The following is a 20,411-nucleotide window of genomic DNA, read 5'->3' as shown; positions in this document are numbered from 1 at the left end:
GCTTCTTTAACCCCATTGGCTTTCAGACCCTCCCATTAGAACGTGGCATTGTAACAGTTTACCAAAGTCTACACAAATTTAACACAAATTGCTCATTAAGTCACAGCAGTCAGTCGATCGACAGCCATTCTTACGAAGCATTATGAATGTGATGATCAGGTGAGATCTCAACCGTGATTGGACACATCTGTAGCATGATTGCAAACATTGACATTAGCACTTCCATAACTCTTCTTCGGCAGTGTTTCATGTTATCTATTCCAACACATTCAGTATACTGTGATTTAACATATAATAAATGTGATACGACGTGTAGATAGAAAAATATTTATTTTTTAACTGGTGAATAGAAAATGGACAGAACCAGAAGTGCACAATACAGAGGACTTTGGTGATGGAAAAGGATAGGTACACCATGAAGCAAATATATATAGATAATTATATATATTTACTGTATAAACCAATGTAGAATTACGTGCACTATAGCTAACATTCAAAAGCTACATATGTCATTGTGGATGTGTACAGCAAATAAAGTCTGGGACGACGATAACATGACAGAATAACCACACCTGATTGTAGCACAATTCAACAGTTTACGCTGGTTGGCATGCAAAGACACTACACAAAGATTGTAATAGTTCATTGCAGTAGAGCCGTCGGAAAGGAAAGATATTGATTGTTGTGTTTCCAGAGTAGCTACTCGAGCAGAATTGCACTTAAAGCGCACATCCGCTTTTCATGAACATATCCCCTGCTTTGGGCTTCAGTATTGTTTGTAGCGTACAATGTGACTAGTCAGTGTTCATTTTAACCACTGGCTTAATATGTCACGATTTGTTCTTTATGTATAGGAGGAAAACTGTGCTCTGTGATGGCCACGTACCGTACTTTACCATGTTTTTGAACAAGGTCATTCAAAATACAGTCCTTAGCTTATTTTTTTCTGGGAGAACCTTTTTAATTCTGGGTCATAAGTCTCGTTTTGTGCTCCCTTTTTTTCATGCGAGAGACAAATATATGAGAAATAAACAATTAACTTGTGTTAGTTCATACAATGTGTACAATTATGGTCATTGTTGCTGTATTTATATGCAAGGGAACTCACTGAAATTTGCATAAAACCTTCATTTTAAGTGCTCCGAGTTGTTTTCTATCTAGAGCGTTGCATTATTTGACAGACTAGAAATCCAGTCTAGCCAGAGAGAATCATGGAAACCTCATTGAGAACGTGAAAATTGCATATGATTCGACTTTGGTTAAAAAAATAAAGTGCCATATTCCATAAACAGATGAATACTCTAGATTTCCTTTTGCCCTTTGAAATCTGAATGAGGTTTGTATCGATCTGTCTTGCACTGTACACAGCACAGAGATCGCACACTGCGTTTATGTGAAAGGCCTTGATCGGTTCGGCCCAACCCATTGAGTCTAGGACTTCCAATGTGGTCAGAAATTATATTAAAGTGCATTTTAGCATCATTATGGCACAATTATGTCAAATGTAAAAACTCCATTTGGTCCAAACATTGGGTTCATTACTGAAAGGCAGAAAGAATCTCTTTAACTCAGATAGTCTATGTGGTTTCCTGTTTGCTGAGCAACACTTCCAGTAAGCGTATTTTGGCTTTGAGACTTTTGTACTCCTGGTACTCCTCGGCCATGGGGATTCGGTCATCTTTTTGTGCGGTTCTTCATTATTTTGGTGGAGAGGGAAAGAGAAAAAAAGACAAGATACCGCATGAAACGGATGACTCTGTGAGATTACACTACCATATAAACACATTTAACCCTTGAGTTGCCTTACTGAAGCAGTTTTGTACATCAGTGGATAGCAGATAAATGGAAATGTATTTTATTTAAAAAACAATTTCATATATTGTGTACAGAAACATTGTTTGTTTTTCTTCCTGGTGGTATTATTTTGTGTATCATTGATTAGATGTGCGTTACGCTAACTATGCTGAACTATTTTGATCTTAATTTTCCTGTTTCCTTCCTGACCATGTTCATAAAGACAAGAGTAACATAAAATACCATTAAAATATGTTATTGCCACAATAACGCATCTGAGTTTTACCTTCCCATCTGTCTGAAGAACTGCTCTTCGAACTCTCTGATGGCTTTACGTCGTCTTTTCTTCTCGGCTCGAGTCTCACGCAAACAATCCAGCAACTCGGACCTGCCATTAAATTAGACAAAGACAGTTTATTAGGGAATATTTAATCCTAAAAGGATCATTTGCATGGACACAATTACAGGTCATTATATATACTGCAGAATGTAGAGAGGGATCTACCACAGGATTGCCAAGTCTGAGGTTTTCTTGCGGAATTGAACTACTTTTAAATTGTTGCATGGGTTAAAGATTTGACAGAAATGCTTCTAACGAAATACTTTATTCTACCCAATTTATTTTCTACCAAAACTGTTCTAAATGATGAGACAAAGTCGGGAGATTTTTGTGTGAGAGGGTCACTAATAACCTGTGTGAACAGATTGGCAGGACTATTGCTAGTAAATTACATTTTAGAAATAGTTCTCCAGTATCTAGAGTACCTCCAAATATTCCTGTTATGTTTTACTCAAATGTTTGGAATGATATTCTGTCATTCTTTTAAAAGCACTGGTGTAGACCTGTGTGATGTTCCTCAGTACTGAGGCCTGTGTACCTGGAGGCCTCGTGGAGGTTGCACATGGTTATGGCTGGCTGTCTCACTGTTTTGATCTCATCCAGTGGAGATACAAAAGCCGTGTCGCTGTCTCCCTCCTCCTCCCCACAACCTCTCTTATCAGAGAGGCACATGGGCGGGGGTGTGTACCGAACCGAATCATCATCATCTGACTCTTCTTCTTCTTCCTGTGATACATTCAAAACAAACAGAGTCTCTTAATAATAGTGTAAAAATACGAGAAAATTATGGGGGGAAAAAATTATTTTTTACATGTATTTAAACATTACAACTGGACCACAGAGAAAAAAGCAGAAGTTGTATCTGTGCTGATATACTGTACAATACCAGTTAAAAGTTTGGAATAATTTAGATATTTTAATGTTTTTGAAATAAGTAACTTATGCTCAGCAAGGCTGCATTTCATTGATCCAAAATACATTAAAAACAGTGATTTTTTTTTACAAAAACTGTTTAATATTTTAATATATTTGAAATGTAATTTATTCCTGTGATGGAAGTCACATGATCATTCGGAAATCATTCTAATATGCCGAGTCGGTGCCCAAGAAACATTTCTTTATTATTATTATTATCATTATCAATGATTGAAAACAGTTGTGCTGCTTAATATTTCTTTATGGAAAATGGAAAATTCCTTGACGAATAGAAAGTTATTTAAAACATAAATGTTTTGTAACATTAAAAAAGTATTTACTGTCACTTTTGATCAATTTAATGCATCCTTGCTGAACAAAAGTATTAATTTAATTTGATATCTTACGTAACATAAACTTTTGAATGATAGTGTTTACAATTTCCACAAAAAAAAAAAAAAAAAAAATCTGGAGGAAATGAAGATAAGGAATAAATTTGCTTTTTAAATATCAAAATAGAAAACATTTTAAGTTTCACAAATATTTCACAACACTATTGTTATTACTGTATTTTATAATTAAATAAATGCAGCCTTGGTGAGCAAAATAGGCTTCTTTAAAAAACATTACAAATCTTATTTATACCAACCTTTTGACCTGCAGTGTATGTGTGTATATATAACCACACTTACTATAGTTGTGATAGTGGGAATTGCACACAGGAGATGTTTCACCATCTGGTATCTATCGTAAAGAGGTTTCACCAGGTTCCTCTCTTGTTTGGTGCCCTACGGTCACAATATCACAAATATTAATGCCATAATCCTAATCCGTGCCTAATTAACTAGAACATTTCTGTATTTAAATGCTAAAAACCTCTTACAGGGCGGCCGTGCAAGCTTTCAAAATACAGCAGACATTTTTGCAGAGTGATCTTCTCCAGGGCCATCTGTCTTTGGGTCATCTCCTGTGGACAGAAGAGTGCGTGTTGAGTTAATCACCGCAAACCCTGGCCGCACAAGCACACAATCAAATCCCCACCCACCCGAACAGAATGCGTCCACAGATGGCCTCACCTTCATGTTGTCTGGGAGGCCGAGGGCCTGGCGCTTCTCCCGTAGTCGCTTCAGGAGCCCGTCCACCGTCTCCTCCAGAGAGGGCTTGTGCTGCTGCTCTGGCGTCTCCTGCTGGCCGTTGGTGTACCTGCAGATATCTGTGGACTGGCTGTTCTCATGTCTCCGGGATTCCACAAATGACTGCCTAAGCTTCAAATCTGGGGAGAAGGGTGAACAAGTTCATGAGTCCAATTTTGAAACGATTTGGATTGGGATAAAAGGATAGAATGACAGGACGTGGTATTTACTGAATTAAAAGCAATTCAACTGACACACAATAGAGGAATTCCATTAGTCTAGCACTTGTTTTTACAAACTTCCCATCAATAATTTTGAATAATTATGATACATTTACTTTCTCTATTAATCAAGTATCTATATTAAACGTGACACAAGCATCAAAACATTCATTTTGTCACACAACACCACAAAATGTCTGCCACCAAAGATTTTTTTAATAACTATTAACAAAATGCGAATCTACTTATTATCAGTGTTGGGGAAAGTTAAATTTAAGAGTAATGCATTACAATATTGCGTAACTCCCAAAAAGTAACTAATTGTGTAAGTTACTTTTTATGGAAAGTAATGCAATCCGTTAAGGTTAAAGGGGCAGTTGTTCGACCGGTAACCCAAAGGTTTCTGGGTCGATTCCAGTACCAGCAGGAAATGACCAATCACTCCCCGGGGCACCACAGCATGATGGCTGCCCACTGCTCCGGGTGCACTAACTTGGATGGGTTACATGCAGAGGACAAATTCTGAGTATGGGATACCACACTTGGCCTTCACATGTCATTTTCACTTTTGCATTAATTTTTCTTAACTGGGCTGGGCTTGCTTGTTTGTTTTGTAAATTCACTCGTGTACAGTAGAGGGCGCAGCTCAAACAAACCTGAATTACAGAAGAATAGGATGCAGGAGAAGGAAGTTCAACACTCTTACTTCAGCAATAAAAAAAAAATTTTTTTTATTTTTTTTATGTTTATGTTTATCTAAAGTCGTTTTTTGCTTATTAGTATGGTTGAATTGGATCATCATGGGTCAGCAGCAAAGACATTGGTCATGGTTAGTAAAGTGTTAAATACATAAAGTGTTTGTGTAATTTAACATACATATTTAATCATTGCCGTTTTGCTTAATATTCTGACTTCTGACATTCTAAGAAATACTGAATCTGTTTTTGTGCAAGTGAGATGAGTTAATGCCTGCTTATGTTCACATCGCCTCTGCCCGATTTCTCTCAACGTGAGGACAGGAGAGCTGTCAGTCAATAAATGGGAAAACAAATAACTTGCAATACTTATTTGAAAATGTAACTCAGATATTTTGTTGTAATTTAAAAGTAATGTGTTACTTTACTAGTAACTTGAAAAGCAATCTGATTACATAACATTACATTGCGGTACTTGTAATCCCCAACACTGATCATTATATATTTGACTATTAGTTTGACTATTTTGAAGAGATAGTGGCAGTGTTGTGGGAAACGCATTACAAGTAACTTGAGTTACGTAATCAATTACTTTTTCAAGTAACTAGTAAAGTAACGCTATTTTAGTTCTAGACTAAATGTGAACATTCATTTGCTCATCTCACTTGCACGAATACATTCATTATTCCTCAAAATGAATAAAAACAGTAAAATGCAATCTCAGAATTTTTTGCAAAACTTTTATAATTAACTATATTAAATCACAAAAATTATACTTGATGAATTTAATCTAACTTTATTAACCGATGTCTTTGCTGCTGACCTTCAAATATCTAATTCAACCATACTAATAAGCAAAAATTACTTTAGATTAGATTTAGAAATAAGAGTGAACTTCCTTCTCCTGTATCCTATTGTTCTTTAATCCAGAATGGAAGCACAGCTGAGAGGTTTGTTTGAGCAGCGCCCTCTACTGTACAGGCCTAAATATGCATTTCATTCAGCCTGAGGCTTATTCATTTCACTTTTGGTGTGAAAGGGCCTTTCCATTTACCAAAAATATTACTTTTTTTGTTACAAGCAAGCAAGCCCAAGTGAGAAAAAGTAACGCAATAACACAAAAGTAACGTAACGCATTACTTTTCGCAAAAAAGTAAGTCACGGGTAGCCGATGAAGGAAGATGTGGAATACTGAATATAGTTAACAGAGTTTACTGGTGTCTGACAAGCATGACATTGAACTATAACCGAGAAAGGGTAGAACAGAACAGGGAGTATAAATACACACGGTGAATGAGGAAACTAAACAGGCACAGGTGGAGGAAGATTAAACTAGTTAGGACTAACAAGAACAGGTGCAGACAGAACGTACATAATCGTTACAGTAATACAATTAGTTGCTTTTTTTGGGAGTAACGCAATATTGTAATACATTACTTTTAAAAGTACCTTTCCCCAACACTGGATAGTGGTACATCAGAACATTTGTTCATGAGATTATGGTTAAGAATATAACGTCACAAGGACCATGTAACACTAAATCTAACCGATAAACAGTTTTAATTAATACATAATAAGCCCATAAATCACATTATGATTATCATTATGTGGACTGGCGGTCTTACCTTTGAGCTGCTTGCGAGACTTGGCTAGTTCACTCATGAGATTGAACATCTCTGGATTGGCTGATTTATCATTATGTGAAGGCTGTAGGTGAGAACAGACACAGCTCAATTCATAAGCTATAACTTTAGCTCATTCTCCTGAGTCCTGATCCTCTGATCATATTTCATCTTAATGAAACAGTTATCATCCGAGTCAGGCAGCAGAGAGATGCAGTATTATCATTCTCCAGTAGAGGGCATTACTGAACAGCAATGTTGAATGTTGAACTGAACATGAATCTGACCTTATAGTGCATGTCTTGCTCAAAGCGCTCCTCAAACTTGCGTATTTTCCTTTTGAGTGTTTGGATGTGTTTGGTGAGGAGCGGGATGGAAGTAGATTCCTTAGCGTCTCCATGAACCTCTGTTCTAACAACCCCACGAGCCCTAAAGTGAATAAAACACAGATATAAACACAGTGTACAACTACAGGGATAGCATAGAACAGGCTACATTCCCAGGCTGATTAATCAACCGATATTTGGTAGTAAAATTGCAGTCTTGACAGTAATGCAATATTTTCTGCTTTCAGAACTACCGTTTGTGAATTCTGAACAAATATTGTGGAGAAAAAAAGTATGTTTAACATATATCATACTGCACTGTATCAGTAATGTACTGTAATGAAGAAAGAGATCGCAGGATGATACAGGTGACATGAACTACACTACTGTTCAAAAGTTTGGGGTCAGGAAAATATTTTAATGTTTTTAAAAGAAGACACTTATACCCATCAAAGCAGAGCAAAGATATAGTAAAATTGTGAAATAATATTACAATTTAAATGAGTGTTTTCTATTTGAATATATTTTAAAATGTAAATTATTCATGTGATGCAAAGCTGAATTTTCAGCATCATCATTACTCCATTCTTCAGTGTCACATGATCCTTCAGAAATCATTGTAATAAGCTGTTGCTCAAAAAACATTTATTTGTATCATTGTGGAAAACAGTTGTGCTACATATTTTTGTGATACTTTTTTCAGGATTCTTTGATGAAAACGGTTAACAAAAAACGTCATTTATTTGAAAAGAACAGCATTTATTTGTAACATTATAAATCTTTATAAGTTTTGATCAATTTAATGCATCTGTGATGAATAAAAGTATTAATTTCTTTAAAATCATACTGACCCCAAACTTTTGAACGGAAGTGTATGTACAGTACACACTAGAGCAAATACTGCATATGCTCTACATGCAGTAAATTAAATGGCTCTCTGGAATACTTCATTCTGATTTGCATAATTTGCATAATGACGTTAGTTGATTAACTGATCATTTCATGTCACCTGTATCATCCTGCGATCTCTTTCTTCTGACAAAACATAATTATTCAAACTCAAACTACCGGTAATTTATTTTCTAAGCAGCCATGCAATCAGCAAGATATCTGTTCACATTCTAGGTCATGTCTGGTTTATTTAGCTATTTGCTTATTACCTTAAATGCTTCATATATAGGCCTTTTTTTATTTTATTTTTTAAGAAATAGAACAGTGAAGGAAATTCTAGGTCTAATTAGTTGGGAAAAACTTATTTTGACGTATTTGTAAATAATATTTGCATTAAAATCTGCACACACGTACTTTTAATTGTATGACTTATATGTCGAAAACGTAAAACGTTTCCCATCACACTTAGGAATTACATGATCACGTAAATGCATATTTTCAATTCAAAACGGCCACATTTGAGAAAAAAGTTGAGTAGTTTGCATCACTGGATGTTACTGTCGGTCGTTTAACATTTCCATCGCAAAACAGTTGACGTGTTAAATGTTTCGCTATTTATATCTTACCTCTCTTTCAACGTTAAACTGACGCTTCAGACTGCCGGAATTCACGCTCTGCTTCTGTGAACAGTAAACCCCTCCTACTTTGATTTGATTGGCCATCTCAATCATTATGACATTAATGACCTCTAAGGCAGACCAGACTAAAAATGTAACTTCCTAACAACATACATTCAAGAATTTCAAATATTGTGCGTGCGTGTCTGTGTGTGTGTGTGTGTGTGACTTCAATGTCCCTAAATAGTACAGACACAGTGAGTCATAATCACATAACAGTGAGGAAAGGTCAGTGCCTATTTCCCATCTCAGCATACAGTAGGCTATGGGTTGTCACAGATGTCTGTTCCCATCACCCAGCATTAGTCAGCAGGAAAGTCATGTAAATAATGAGAAATTAAATTGAGGTTTAAAGTGGGTCACTGTACTACTAGCGGCAGCTGGATGATTCAGAGACTTGCTCTTTAGGAAAGGAAAAAGGAGGTATTGCGACTGAACAGGCCAACCAAAAGAGCGGTGTGTGTGTGTGTGTGAACGTACATGATCAGATGCTGTGCGCAGGGTGGAGACGGGGCAGATTCGGGGTCTGTGTTGAAGCGTTGGCTCTGGTTGGAGCAGCGTGGGGAGGGCAGGGGACTGTTGTCGTCTGTGATGTGCTGGATGAGTCGGCTGGGCCCCGGGCTCTGCTGGAGATCACTGCTACAGTCACCCTCTGCCAGCCTACAGTCTGAACACAGACACACAGATCAGATAAAAGCAGTGCCTCCTACAGTTGCTAAGCCTGAGACAACAATTCGCAGAATCTGATTTCACCAAGTCCAATATGTTGGACAACATTCCAACCAACTAATCAGATTTAAGGGATACGTTTACAGTTTATGTCAAGTTTAGGCTCATAAACTGGGTTAGGTGCTTCTACATCAGTGTTATTCACCACATTATCTTTTCACTCTGATTTTAGGGATAAGTTAGGGGTAGGGTTAGGTTCAGGGGTAGGGATCAACAAAATATGTTGACCCAGGAACGCGTATAACTCTGCAAAATCAGGACGTGCCTGCAATTCAAACTGATCCATTTAAAATGCAACTAGACAGTTAAATACTCTAAAGAAAACATGAGTGGTGCTTGCTGTGTGGAGTGGATGTTACTAGTATGTTGCTAGGGAGTTGCTATGCAGCTGCTTATTTGTTCTGAGTGATTGTATTGTTTTGCCCTTTCAAAGGAGTTCCGGGTGGTTGCTAGGGAGTTGCTATGTGGTTGCTAATGTGATTTTGTGTGGTTGTTATTGTGTTGCTATGCAGTTGCCAAGAAATTTTGAGTGGTTGCCAGGATGTTTATAACTAGTTGCTAAGATGTTCTATGTGGTTACAAAGATGTTCAGGGCTGTTAAGGAGTTGCTATGCAGTTGCCAATTTGTTCTGATTGATTGATATTGTGTTGTTGTGCGGTTTCAAATGTGTTCTTGTTGCTAGGGAGTCGCTATGTGGTTGCTAAGATGTTCTGAGTGGATGCTACTAGAGTATGTTGCTTTGCAGTTGCTTAATTGTTCTGAATGATTGATATTGGGTTGGTTTTGGAGTTCATATGTGGTTGCTAATGTATTTTGAGTAAGTTGTTGTGTTGCTATAAAGTTCCTATCCAGCTTCCTATTTGTTCTGAGTATTGTTTTGCCGTTTCAAATGTGTTCTGTGTTGTTGCTAGGGAGTTGCTTTGAGGTAACTAATTTGTTATGACTATGAGTATGGTTATGGTTTTGCTATGCAGTTGCAGTTGCAAGGATTTTGTGGGTGGTTGCCAGGGCGTATATAAGTGGTTGTTAAGATGTTCTCTATGGGTTGTTGCTGTGATGCTAATAGGTGTTGAACTAGCTAATAGGGCTATTGCTAGTTGCTATTAAGGTTGCTAATGTGTTCTAATTGGTTGTTTTTGGTTGTCAGGGAGTTGCTATGTGGTTGCTTAATGTTCTCAGTGGTTGTTTTGTTGTGTTGCTGTAGGGTGTTCTAGAGTTGTGCTTCAGTCAAATCTCTAGTTCGTTAGTAAGTCCAAGGGAGCAAGTTACTGTACGTGATGATGTTTAAAACAAACTCTAAACAGTATTATACCATGGTCTGGGTGAATACTCGATTCTGATTGGCTCCAGGGTGTTCGTTAAAAAGTGATAGAGGACACCTAAATAAACTGTCAGGTGTAACCAAGGAAACCAAGTTATTGTTTGTAACTTGTAACTTTAGATTTCGATTGTAAAACTAATTAAAATATAAACTAATGTTTTAAAAATGTGTTATTTGGCAAGTGACCATGGTATAAGCGGGTTAATGCCCTTCGAGGTGTCCATTGTCAGGTTTTAATGGACTTCGGCGGAGGCAACCGTCCTCCGCTGTGCGTCGTCCATTAAAACCTGACAATGGACACCTCGTCGGGCATTAACCCTTACATAGTGATGCTTGTTATAGCAAACAATAATTTATAAACGACCGATGCTATAATTATCAGTCCTAGTATTTAAAAGTATAGCATTCAAAAATAAATATTCTATCGTTATTTACTCACCCTCAAGTTGTTCTAAACCTTTAAGTTTCTTTTTTTTTCTGCTGAACACAAAATAATATATTTTAAAGAATGTTGGTAATCAAAAACTTGCAGGCCCCCATTGACTTCCATATTATGAAAAATATATACTATGGAAGTCAATGGCTACCATCAACTGTTTGGTTACCAACATTCTTTAAAATATCTTCTTTTGTGTTTAACAGAAGACAGAAACTCATACACGTTTGGAACAACTTGAGGGTGAGTAAATGTTGACAGAATATTTATTTTTGGATGAAGTATCCCTAGATAAATTGCTTAAATTCATAGCCCCCCAAAAATAGCAATTTTGTGGATAGGACATCTTAATGGCTGAAAATGCAGAAGCGTTTTTAGAGCATGATTAATAAAGCAAATACACTATTCATCCGCACGTTTCAGTTTCCTCAAGTAAACTTTAGCATTCCACACTTTTTCAAATATATATAAATATAGCCGACACAAATGAAAACAAATATGTAAGAGACAGCGGAAATTCAGATTAATGGAGTGAACGAACTGCTGAGCTTAACGCACACACACACACACATGCACGCACACACACACACACACACACACACACACACACACACACACACACACACACACACACACACACACACACACACACACACACACACACACACACACACACACACACACACACACACACACACACACACACACACACACACACACACACACACACACTTAACTCTCTTACCCCCTGAAACTATAAGAAAATCTTAAAACGATCCAGACACAGACCAAGTTAATTTGTGATCCAAAAGAAAAAAGTGGTTACTGGGTCATTTAAATGAACTTAATGTACACTACTGTTCAAAAGTTTGCAGGCAGTTTTTCTTAAACACATTAGGCTATTTTAAAAATTATTCGACAATGATGCATTAAATTGACCAAATGTGACAATAAAAACATTTAAAAATGTTCTTTTGAACTTTCTATTCTTCAAAGTATCCTTAAAATCAGGGTTTTTAGCATTGATAATAAGAAATTATTCTTGAGCACCAAATTAGCATATTAGAATGATTTCTGAAGATTCATGTGACATTGAAGACGATGCTGACAATTCAGCTTTTCCATCTCAGGAATCAATTACATTATAAAATATATTCAAATAGACAACACTTACTTAGAATTGCAATAATATTCCACAATATTACTGTTTTACAGTATTTTAGATCAAATAAGCACAGTCACTTCTTTCTTTCTTTTTTTTTATAAAAAAAATCTTACAGACCCCTTACTGACATTCGAACGATAATGTATAAATAAATATCACTTCATTAGATGACTTTAGATAATTATAAATATATATATATATATATATATATATATATATATATATATATATATATTACAGTATGGTTGTCAAAGTCATCTGTAGTTCCTCTGCTAGGACACCTGTGTGAACTTGAGGAGAACTGACTTCATACAACTGCCAAAAATGACCAGCAGGTTAAAAGTAACTGCTCAGAAGAATGAAGTTACCTCTGAGAAAATCTCCAGCATCATTTGTTTGATTTTGGGGCAGAGAAAAAAAAAATCTAAATGTATGTAAGAGGTAGTGCATAAAAAAAAATCTCGCCAAGATGTGGGATGAACGTGTGTGTTAAAGTCGTGCTGTGCGGAGGTGCTTGCGATCTCAGTGCCTCTCCATCAACCTGCGTTATTAATAGATGCCAGTGTGAAGCGGCTCGGCCAAGTGACTCACATGTGCCCAAAAAACAAGAGCCATCTTCTTCACAAAACCCATAAACAAACAAGCCCAGCCCTACCATCAGTCCAGTTAAATCAGTCAGTGGCTTTTCATATCAGCAGACCACATTCATTCATTCATTCACACAATGTAGCAGCCCACCATTCGGTTTGCATCACTAACTCACATGCTACTGTAAAAGAAGGGCTTCAGTAAAGCTGTCAGCTCTCGTACCTGGTAGGCTGTGCTCTTTCCCAACGCCATTGCATGAAGGAAGCAGGATTTCGTCTTTGAATCCCAGGCTGGGTGGACATTCTTCAGGAGAGAGGTCTGAAGAAGGGCTGGAGTCTCCCTCCAGAGCCTGGAGCTTCAGCAGAGAGCCCTGCAGGCAGAAGCAGAACATGCTTCTGGAGGAAGATCGGACAAGAGGAAGAACGTACCGCACGCGTCAAACGGAAAGGAAGGATGCCACTGCAGTCTCACACGCCCCTCTGCTCTGCCTCCATCAGCCCTGCTTGTGATACACGCGTGCGTGTGTGTCCGAGGGTGTGCATACGTGCACGAGCAAGGCTTGTGATCACGTCTCTCTCTGCTGCAGTTCTTTATCTGGCATGGATTATTCATGCCACTCTTTTAGTGGAGGAAAAAAGGGAGCGTGCAAAAGAGAGAGAGATAGAGAGAGAAAAGGGAGGGGGGGTCTTCTGGCGTCAGCAAGCCCCTTAGCAGACTGGCTGAAGCTGGTTTCTCTGATAGGAGAACAGGTGTGGTTGGAGGAAGAGAGGAGGCGAGTGCATGCGGAAGGATGCGTGGGATACGTGGAGGAGGGAGGTGTGTGTGTGTGTGTGTGTGGGGGGGGGGGGTTCTCAGATTTAGCTTGGTGGTTATGAAGGCTTTTCCCGCATCTGGCGGTGTGTGTGTGTGTGGGGGGGGGGGGGTTCTCACTAAGAGTATTGACATCATGGCCCCTCCCAGCATCCATTCATAAAATAGAAAACAGCCCAACGTATCTGCAAGATCGTGCAGCTCTGCGATGTTGCGTTTGAATATGCGCACATACACCGATCTCAGAAATGTGACGTCCCAGGTATTCATTTAAGCCCATTTGAACCTATTTGAGGACACTTTTTGTCTCTAACACATAACACTGTGCCCATTTATTTTAAATCAATTAAACTGAACCATCTAAAAAATAAAGTTTTTTTATTGGCATCTGTGGTTCCGTGAAGAACCTTTAATATATATGGAATCTTCCCACCGCACAAAAGGTTCTTTATAGTGGGAAAAGGTTCTATATATTATTAAAATGTTCCACAAACTAAAAAAAAAAAAAAACTGTTCACTGAAAGGTTCTTTGGGGAAGCCAATTGGTTCATCACTGTGAAAACCCCCCTTTTCGACCTTTATTTTTTTTAGAGTGTATGCACATACACCGATATCAAAAATGTGCCATCCAAATTTGCCTCAGGTATTAATCTTCAAGGGCATTTTTACATGTGATTTCACATTCAGTTTTTAACATATAATGTCCATTTATGTTAAATAAATGAATTTGAATCATTTAATTAATCAAAATCCATGATTATGAAATACATTATTAGCCCTCACAAATCTGTGGCATATTTGCCCTGAGCCCTCCCATCTTTTCATTTTCCTTTTTTCACGGTTCATTTGTCAGTATTGTGGGATAACTGTAAAAGCAAGTCTGTGGGTTAAGACATTGATGCACTGCTCCTCTCACAGAGGATGAGTCATCCTCCTCTCCCACCCTCCCCTTTCCTCTCCTCCATCCATCTTTTCCCCGCTCATCCCCTCTTTTCCGGGGGGAATAGATTGCGTGGTTGTGTGGAAAGGGTAACGCCCCCTCAAGCACCACTGACGCTCTTCAAACCGACAGTGTTGGTGTGTGTGTGAGAGAGAAGGACTTATGTAAAGATCAAGCATGCTGATATCATGCACTGACCAATAAGGAGATCATAATCAAAAGTACAATATCCCTGGATATCCCTGCCATCAAAAAGAACATCATTACCGTATTCTGATGTTGCACCGGAGCATGCTAATACAGGAACTGCCCTTTTTGCAGCATCCTTAGTATTTTTCCATTATTCTTTTTTCACAGGCATTAAAATACTTCAATGAAGATTTAAATAAAATACAGCTTTTAATCAAAACAAACAGGAATAAATCATTATAAAATTTGATTGAAGAAAATTTATCTAATTCACCAATTAATCGTTATTATCAATATTTGCTTGCACTTAAAAGTACTTAAAGAGAGTACACTTCAAGTTTCTTAACCCACTTATGCACACAAAAGTGCACTTTGTAATAATGTCCAATTAAAAGTTACTTTCAAGTACATTTTAAATCATTGTTTTAATATACAGTTGTATTCAAAATTATTCAACCCCCATTGCAAATCAGGTTTATTGGCAAAATGTACAAACTTTCAGCTGTTTGCAGTGAACGAATCAAACAAAAGTAATTGAAATAGCTCAACACAACAAGTGGTTTCCACAAATTCAACTGGAAATGCAATTTTTATTATGCAGTGTCAAAACTATTCAACCGCTTCATGGCAAGCATCTTTAGGACTAGTAGAACACCCTTTTGCTGTTATGACCTGCAGCAAACGAAACGTATAAACAGACACCAGCTTCTGCCAGCGTTTCTGAGGGATCTTAGCCCATTCATCATGAACAATGGCGTCCAGATTAATTATTGGAGAAAAAAATTGGAGCCGACTATTCTTGGGTTTGCATGTTACAACCGCCTTCTTCAACCTGATATTTTTTATGGAGTTCAAGACAGGTGACTGTGATGGCCAATGTAGAATCTTCCAGGACTTCTTCTGCAACCAAGCCTTGGTGGAATTAATAAGGTACATGCTTGAGATCATTGTTCTGTTGTAAGGTCTAATGACGGCCAAGCTTCAGATTCCTCACTGACGGCATGGCACTTTCTCCTAGGATTTCCTGATACTTCAATGAATCCATTTAGCCTTCCACACGCTGCAGGTTTCCAGTGCCAGAGGATGCAAAGCAGCCGCAGAGCATCACAGAGCCCCACCAAGCTTAACTGTAGGCAGAGTGTTCTTTTCATTCTTCTTCCTCCAGACATACTGATGATCCATAGGGCCGAAAAATTGGAGCAAATTGGAGCCAACTTTTCTTGTGCTTTTGGGTCAGTAGTGGTGTACGTCTTGGAGTTCTGGCATGCTTTAAATGCGTGCTTTACTGTGCAACCTGAAACCTCAGTGCCTGTTGGAACCAAGTCTTCTTGCTGCAGGTCTTCTGCAGTCACTCAAGGTTTTTCTGAACCTGCCTTCTCAGAAATCTGGTAGCAGCCGTTGATAGCTTCCTTTTTCTGCCCCGTCCAGGTAGTGTTCATTTAACTTTGAACTTGCAAACTATGCTTCCAACGGTGTCTCAAGTAACATTTAGTGCCTTTCTTTTTGTTTCCTGTTCCTTGTTTATGAAGGGCGATGATATCTTCTCTTTTTTGGACCATTCTTTTGACTTAGCCATATTTCTAACATGCAGACAAATGTGACACTTAACAAACCAAGCCAGTTCAGATATTTCATGTGTTCTAGCTCAAGCACACCTGGTTCAACTAATGAAGCCCTTGATTAGTTGCATCAGGTGTGTTTGAGACAACACCTGTTTTGGGAAACGCAGATTTGTGCTGTTGTGACGGGGTTGAATAATTTTGAGACTGCAGAAGTTATTAAAAGTTGAATTTATTTGGGGAAACCACTTGAAACATTTGTTGTGTTGAGCTATTTCAATGACTTTTGTTTGATTTGTTCATTGCAAACAGCTGAAAGTCAGTCAATTTTGCCTTTAAACCTGATTTGCAATGGGGGTTGAATCCTTTTGATTACAACTGTATGTTGTCGTGCTTTAACGAAATGCATATGTGTTGACTAACAAACTAAAGCACATGTAAAGAACTTGATTATAATTTAAACTAGTTTGTTATTCGATATTACATCAATACAAATCACAATAAAGTACATTCGACAGTGTCATTTTTCAAAGTAATTATGTAATTACATATTAAGATGATTAAGTATTTAAGTGTCCTAGTGTCCAATAATCATAATCTAAAAAGCGTCTTGGCATTTAGTTGATATCTTTAAAGCATCTTTTCCCATGGGCAAGGATATTTCTGGGTTTGATTTCTTTCTGTGGCGTTAGTGGTGACCTGATGGTGTTCCTTGCCATTTATCATGCAAACTCAGAATGACATCACAGGAAAGTGGGTGGTCTAGATGTTTTTCTGTGAGGGCTACAGGAACACTCATGGACCATTCACAGGACTAAATGTTTTTTGTACTGACAGATGCTCACAACTTTATATAAATACATCTTTGAGCCTCTACTTATAATTGTGGCACAAATGGACAAACTTGAATGTTTTCTTGAACGTTTTGAAAAGTAAATTAAACACACCCATATTGAAAACGTGAATTTTTAACATACGTTTCTAAAAAGTAACTAGATTATAAGACGTTTCGGATGTGTGTGAAGTTTACATTGTATTATAAAATGTCCAAGTATCGTCAAGTTATGTTTACCACAGACCTTAAAAAAAGAATTACCAGAATATTCTTCAAATAATTTTTGTGATACAGGTTTGGACCAGCATGAGGGGGAGGAAATAATTAAAAAAATTAGCAGAACTTTTGCTTTAAGAGATGAAGATTATATTTTATGCCAAATTAAAATAATAGCTTTATGACATTTAAAATTAAGATATGAGCAGATGATGTGCTGTTTTAAAAGTAACTCACAGAGTGTTTTACCTCAGGCGTTTGAGGTTTGTCTTCCTCTGTCAGTAAGAATGTCAAGCTACAGGATGAGAGAAGAAAGGAACCTGGTAAATGGATATAAGCAGGTCTGAGAAATGTTATATACCCTCTATTGTATCTCATCTATTCACTAACATTTTAATTATCCTGTGACTGTATTTGGCTGTTGACTTGATCCAGTAGATAATGAATTCATCTTTGTTTCAGCATTGGCATTGCTTCTTACCTTGCATTTGGTGGGGTGAGGCAGAACCGGTTCCTCCAATCAGCACACACAGCTCCCACAAACCCGTGCAAACCTGGATCTCTCTCTTCACACACTATCTCCATCTCCAAAAAGCAACAACAGCAACTAGACAGAGTTACAATCAGATCAGCAGCTGTACACAATATTTATTTGCAGGATTCATATTAAAATGCATGAATGTGATCATTTAATTTAATTGTCAAAAGACATACTTTCATAATCTCATACATTCCAAGAAGCACAACCCTTTTAAAAAAAGCATGCTTCCCACATCTCGTAGGAAAAGCTTTTGTGTGTGTGAAAGTGAGAATCATGATCAGCATGCCGATGTGGGAAAATCCCGCAGATTTCCTCCTTGGAATGCTCCTCACATCACATCTCAGGACTCTCCCATAAGAACCAGAAAGGAATCACAGTACATACTCACACAGTACACACTCCTGTCACGTACAATGGCTCACTTTATTGGGTACACCTCTTCAACTGTTTGTTAACGTGAATATTTAATCAGCCAATCGCATGGCAGCAACTCAATGTATTTAGTCATGTAGTTAGTTCACCCAAAAATAAACATTTAGTCATCTCTCGTTTTAATGTCATACATGCGATCGGTCTGCACAGCGCCGCTTCATATTGAGATTTTATTAGTTATATTAGAGATTTCTGCATAGACAACTACCACTTTGATGCTTTTATGGGGCCATAATCATCAAAAATATAACAAATAAAGGCTTGAAATATCTCACTTTGCATGTAATGAGTCTATATAATATATTAGTTTCACCTTTTAAGTGGAATTACTGAAATAAATGAACTTTTGCATGATATTCAAATTTTTTGAGTTTCACCTGTATAGTATAATGTACGTACCGTACACAAATATAATGTATGGATAATCAAGTAAACTTGCTATAGTCCAGTAAGTGTAATCATACATAATCTTGAAATATTACAAAAATAAAAAATAAAAGTTATTCTTATGTTTAAGTAAAACATAAGAATTATGTAAAGTTATTCTTATGGTACTTAAAAATCAGAAAAGATTTCACAGCAAAGTTGACCTGATGTTGGGCAGTTTTAGAATTAGGCTATACTAAAAGGCCTTTTACTGCTTAAAAAAAAGTATAAACTATTAGTAATACAACAGAAGGCAAGGCATGTGTACAACAGGTTTTTCAGCAAAGTTTTGATCATGTTGATAATTTAGAGACCTTAGAAATGTAGGAATGATAAAGTTAAGACTCCTAAGCTATAAGAAAGAGCAACCTCTAAGCAATTTATTTTGGGAAAGGTCTTACCTCAGTTAAAGATGAAAGATTGGTGTTGTTGTTTGAGAAATCCCCACAGATTGCCCTTAAAGCGCTTTCATTTGCATGGTGCGGATGTCCCAGGCTTGACTTGCCAGGAACTGAAAAACATCGAGAGAGAGAGAGAGAGAGAGAGAGAGAGAGAGAGAGAGAGAGAGAGAGAGAGAGAGAGAGAGAGAGAGAGAGAGAGAGAGAGAGAGAGAGATGGTGTGATGTGTTTTGACAGATCTGGTGCACTAGGGCTCACATGTTGAAATGGTGACCCACGCCTACTGGCAGAATCAAGGTATCTGTGGGACTCTGGATGCATCGGTAGTCGCATACTTCCTTATACATAGTACGCAAAAAAAACAGTATGTGACAAAAGAAGTATGTCTGAATTCACACTTTCACAGTACTCATAAGAAAGTAGGCAAGTTTTGATGACCTACTACTTCTGGCAAGATTCTGAATTGTGCATACGTTGCTTACATTAACTAAATGAGCCTACAATAGCAGACATAAGCCCTTGAAATAAAAAAAATGGCCATGTTTTATAAAAAGGTTGACAAAACTAAATAAAAACATAGAAATTATGTAAGATAACGTTAATTTAGTTGTAGATTACATTCTCATATCCATTTTTTTTTTCTAATGTCACAAGGAATAATCTGTTTTACTGCTTTGCACGATTCTTTTGTAGTGTGGTTTTGGTGTAGCCTACTAAAGTGTACTAAATAAACATCCACGAGTGTACCTGACTTCTTCTCACCGCTGATTCCTGATGGTTTAGAGGACAATTACACCGAGTCGCACTGTCTTATCGCAATAAACAAGCCTTGTGATCAACAATGTCCATCAAGATAATTTTCATAGATGAACAACTTTTATGACGCCTAATTGCAGTCGCCAGAAGTAAAAAGCTAAAGGTAACGTTTTGCTACAAACTAATCTAGTGATTAGTCCCACTTCAACGTCACCACAAAACTTCCGAAAAAAACTCTTTCAGTCATCTAAATATTTTTTTTTCCAGAAGGTTTGGGTTATAATAGTCATTATAATAGTAATTATATAAGCATAAAGAGGCTATTACGCGGACTGAGTTTACCTGTTCAGTGCGATGATGTTTAACGTCCCAACAGCCTCGTAGGCCCATTTAGCCACTTTTCATCAACCACCTTTTTCAAGACACGTAACGTTAACTTTAAAAAAAGTACTGT

The 20,411-nt window shown here is 37.4% G+C and overlaps 1 protein-coding gene across 5 annotated transcripts; it reads right to left on the bottom strand.

Annotated features, from left to right (window-relative positions):
* Positions 1-313: 313 nt before the first annotated feature.
* On the bottom strand, positions 314-19,332 carry fam13c (family with sequence similarity 13 member C). 5 transcript variants are annotated; one of them, XM_079594872.1, is made up of 13 exons: positions 19,204-19,332; positions 17,885-18,010; positions 17,653-17,698; positions 13,077-13,224; positions 9,095-9,281; positions 7,008-7,149; positions 6,724-6,805; positions 4,126-4,322; positions 3,933-4,016; positions 3,742-3,837; positions 2,673-2,860; positions 2,081-2,182; positions 314-1,692 (listed from the first exon to the last, which is right to left on the bottom strand). In XM_079594872.1, exons 2-13 carry the CDS (start codon positions 17,986-17,988, stop codon positions 1,578-1,580), a joined length of 1,491 nt encoding a protein of 496 aa, XP_079450998.1. In that variant the 5' UTR covers positions 17,989-18,010; positions 19,204-19,332; the 3' UTR covers positions 314-1,577. The 5 variants fall into 5 exon arrangements, with proteins under 5 accessions (XP_079450998.1, XP_079450997.1, XP_079451000.1 ...); XM_079594871.1 differs by having other exon boundaries at positions 17,641-17,698; positions 19,204-19,315; XM_079594874.1 differs by lacking the exon at positions 19,204-19,332 and having other exon boundaries at positions 13,077-13,448; positions 17,885-17,952.
* Positions 19,333-20,411: the final 1,079 nt, after the last annotated feature.

This window comes from Phoxinus phoxinus (assembly GCF_949152265.1).
Source record: "Phoxinus phoxinus genome assembly, chromosome: 21".
Taxonomy (NCBI): domain Eukaryota; kingdom Metazoa; phylum Chordata; class Actinopteri; order Cypriniformes; family Leuciscidae; genus Phoxinus; species Phoxinus phoxinus.
Note: the sequence above shows the minus strand (reverse complement) of the source record. Positions and strands in the feature narration are given on the sequence as shown.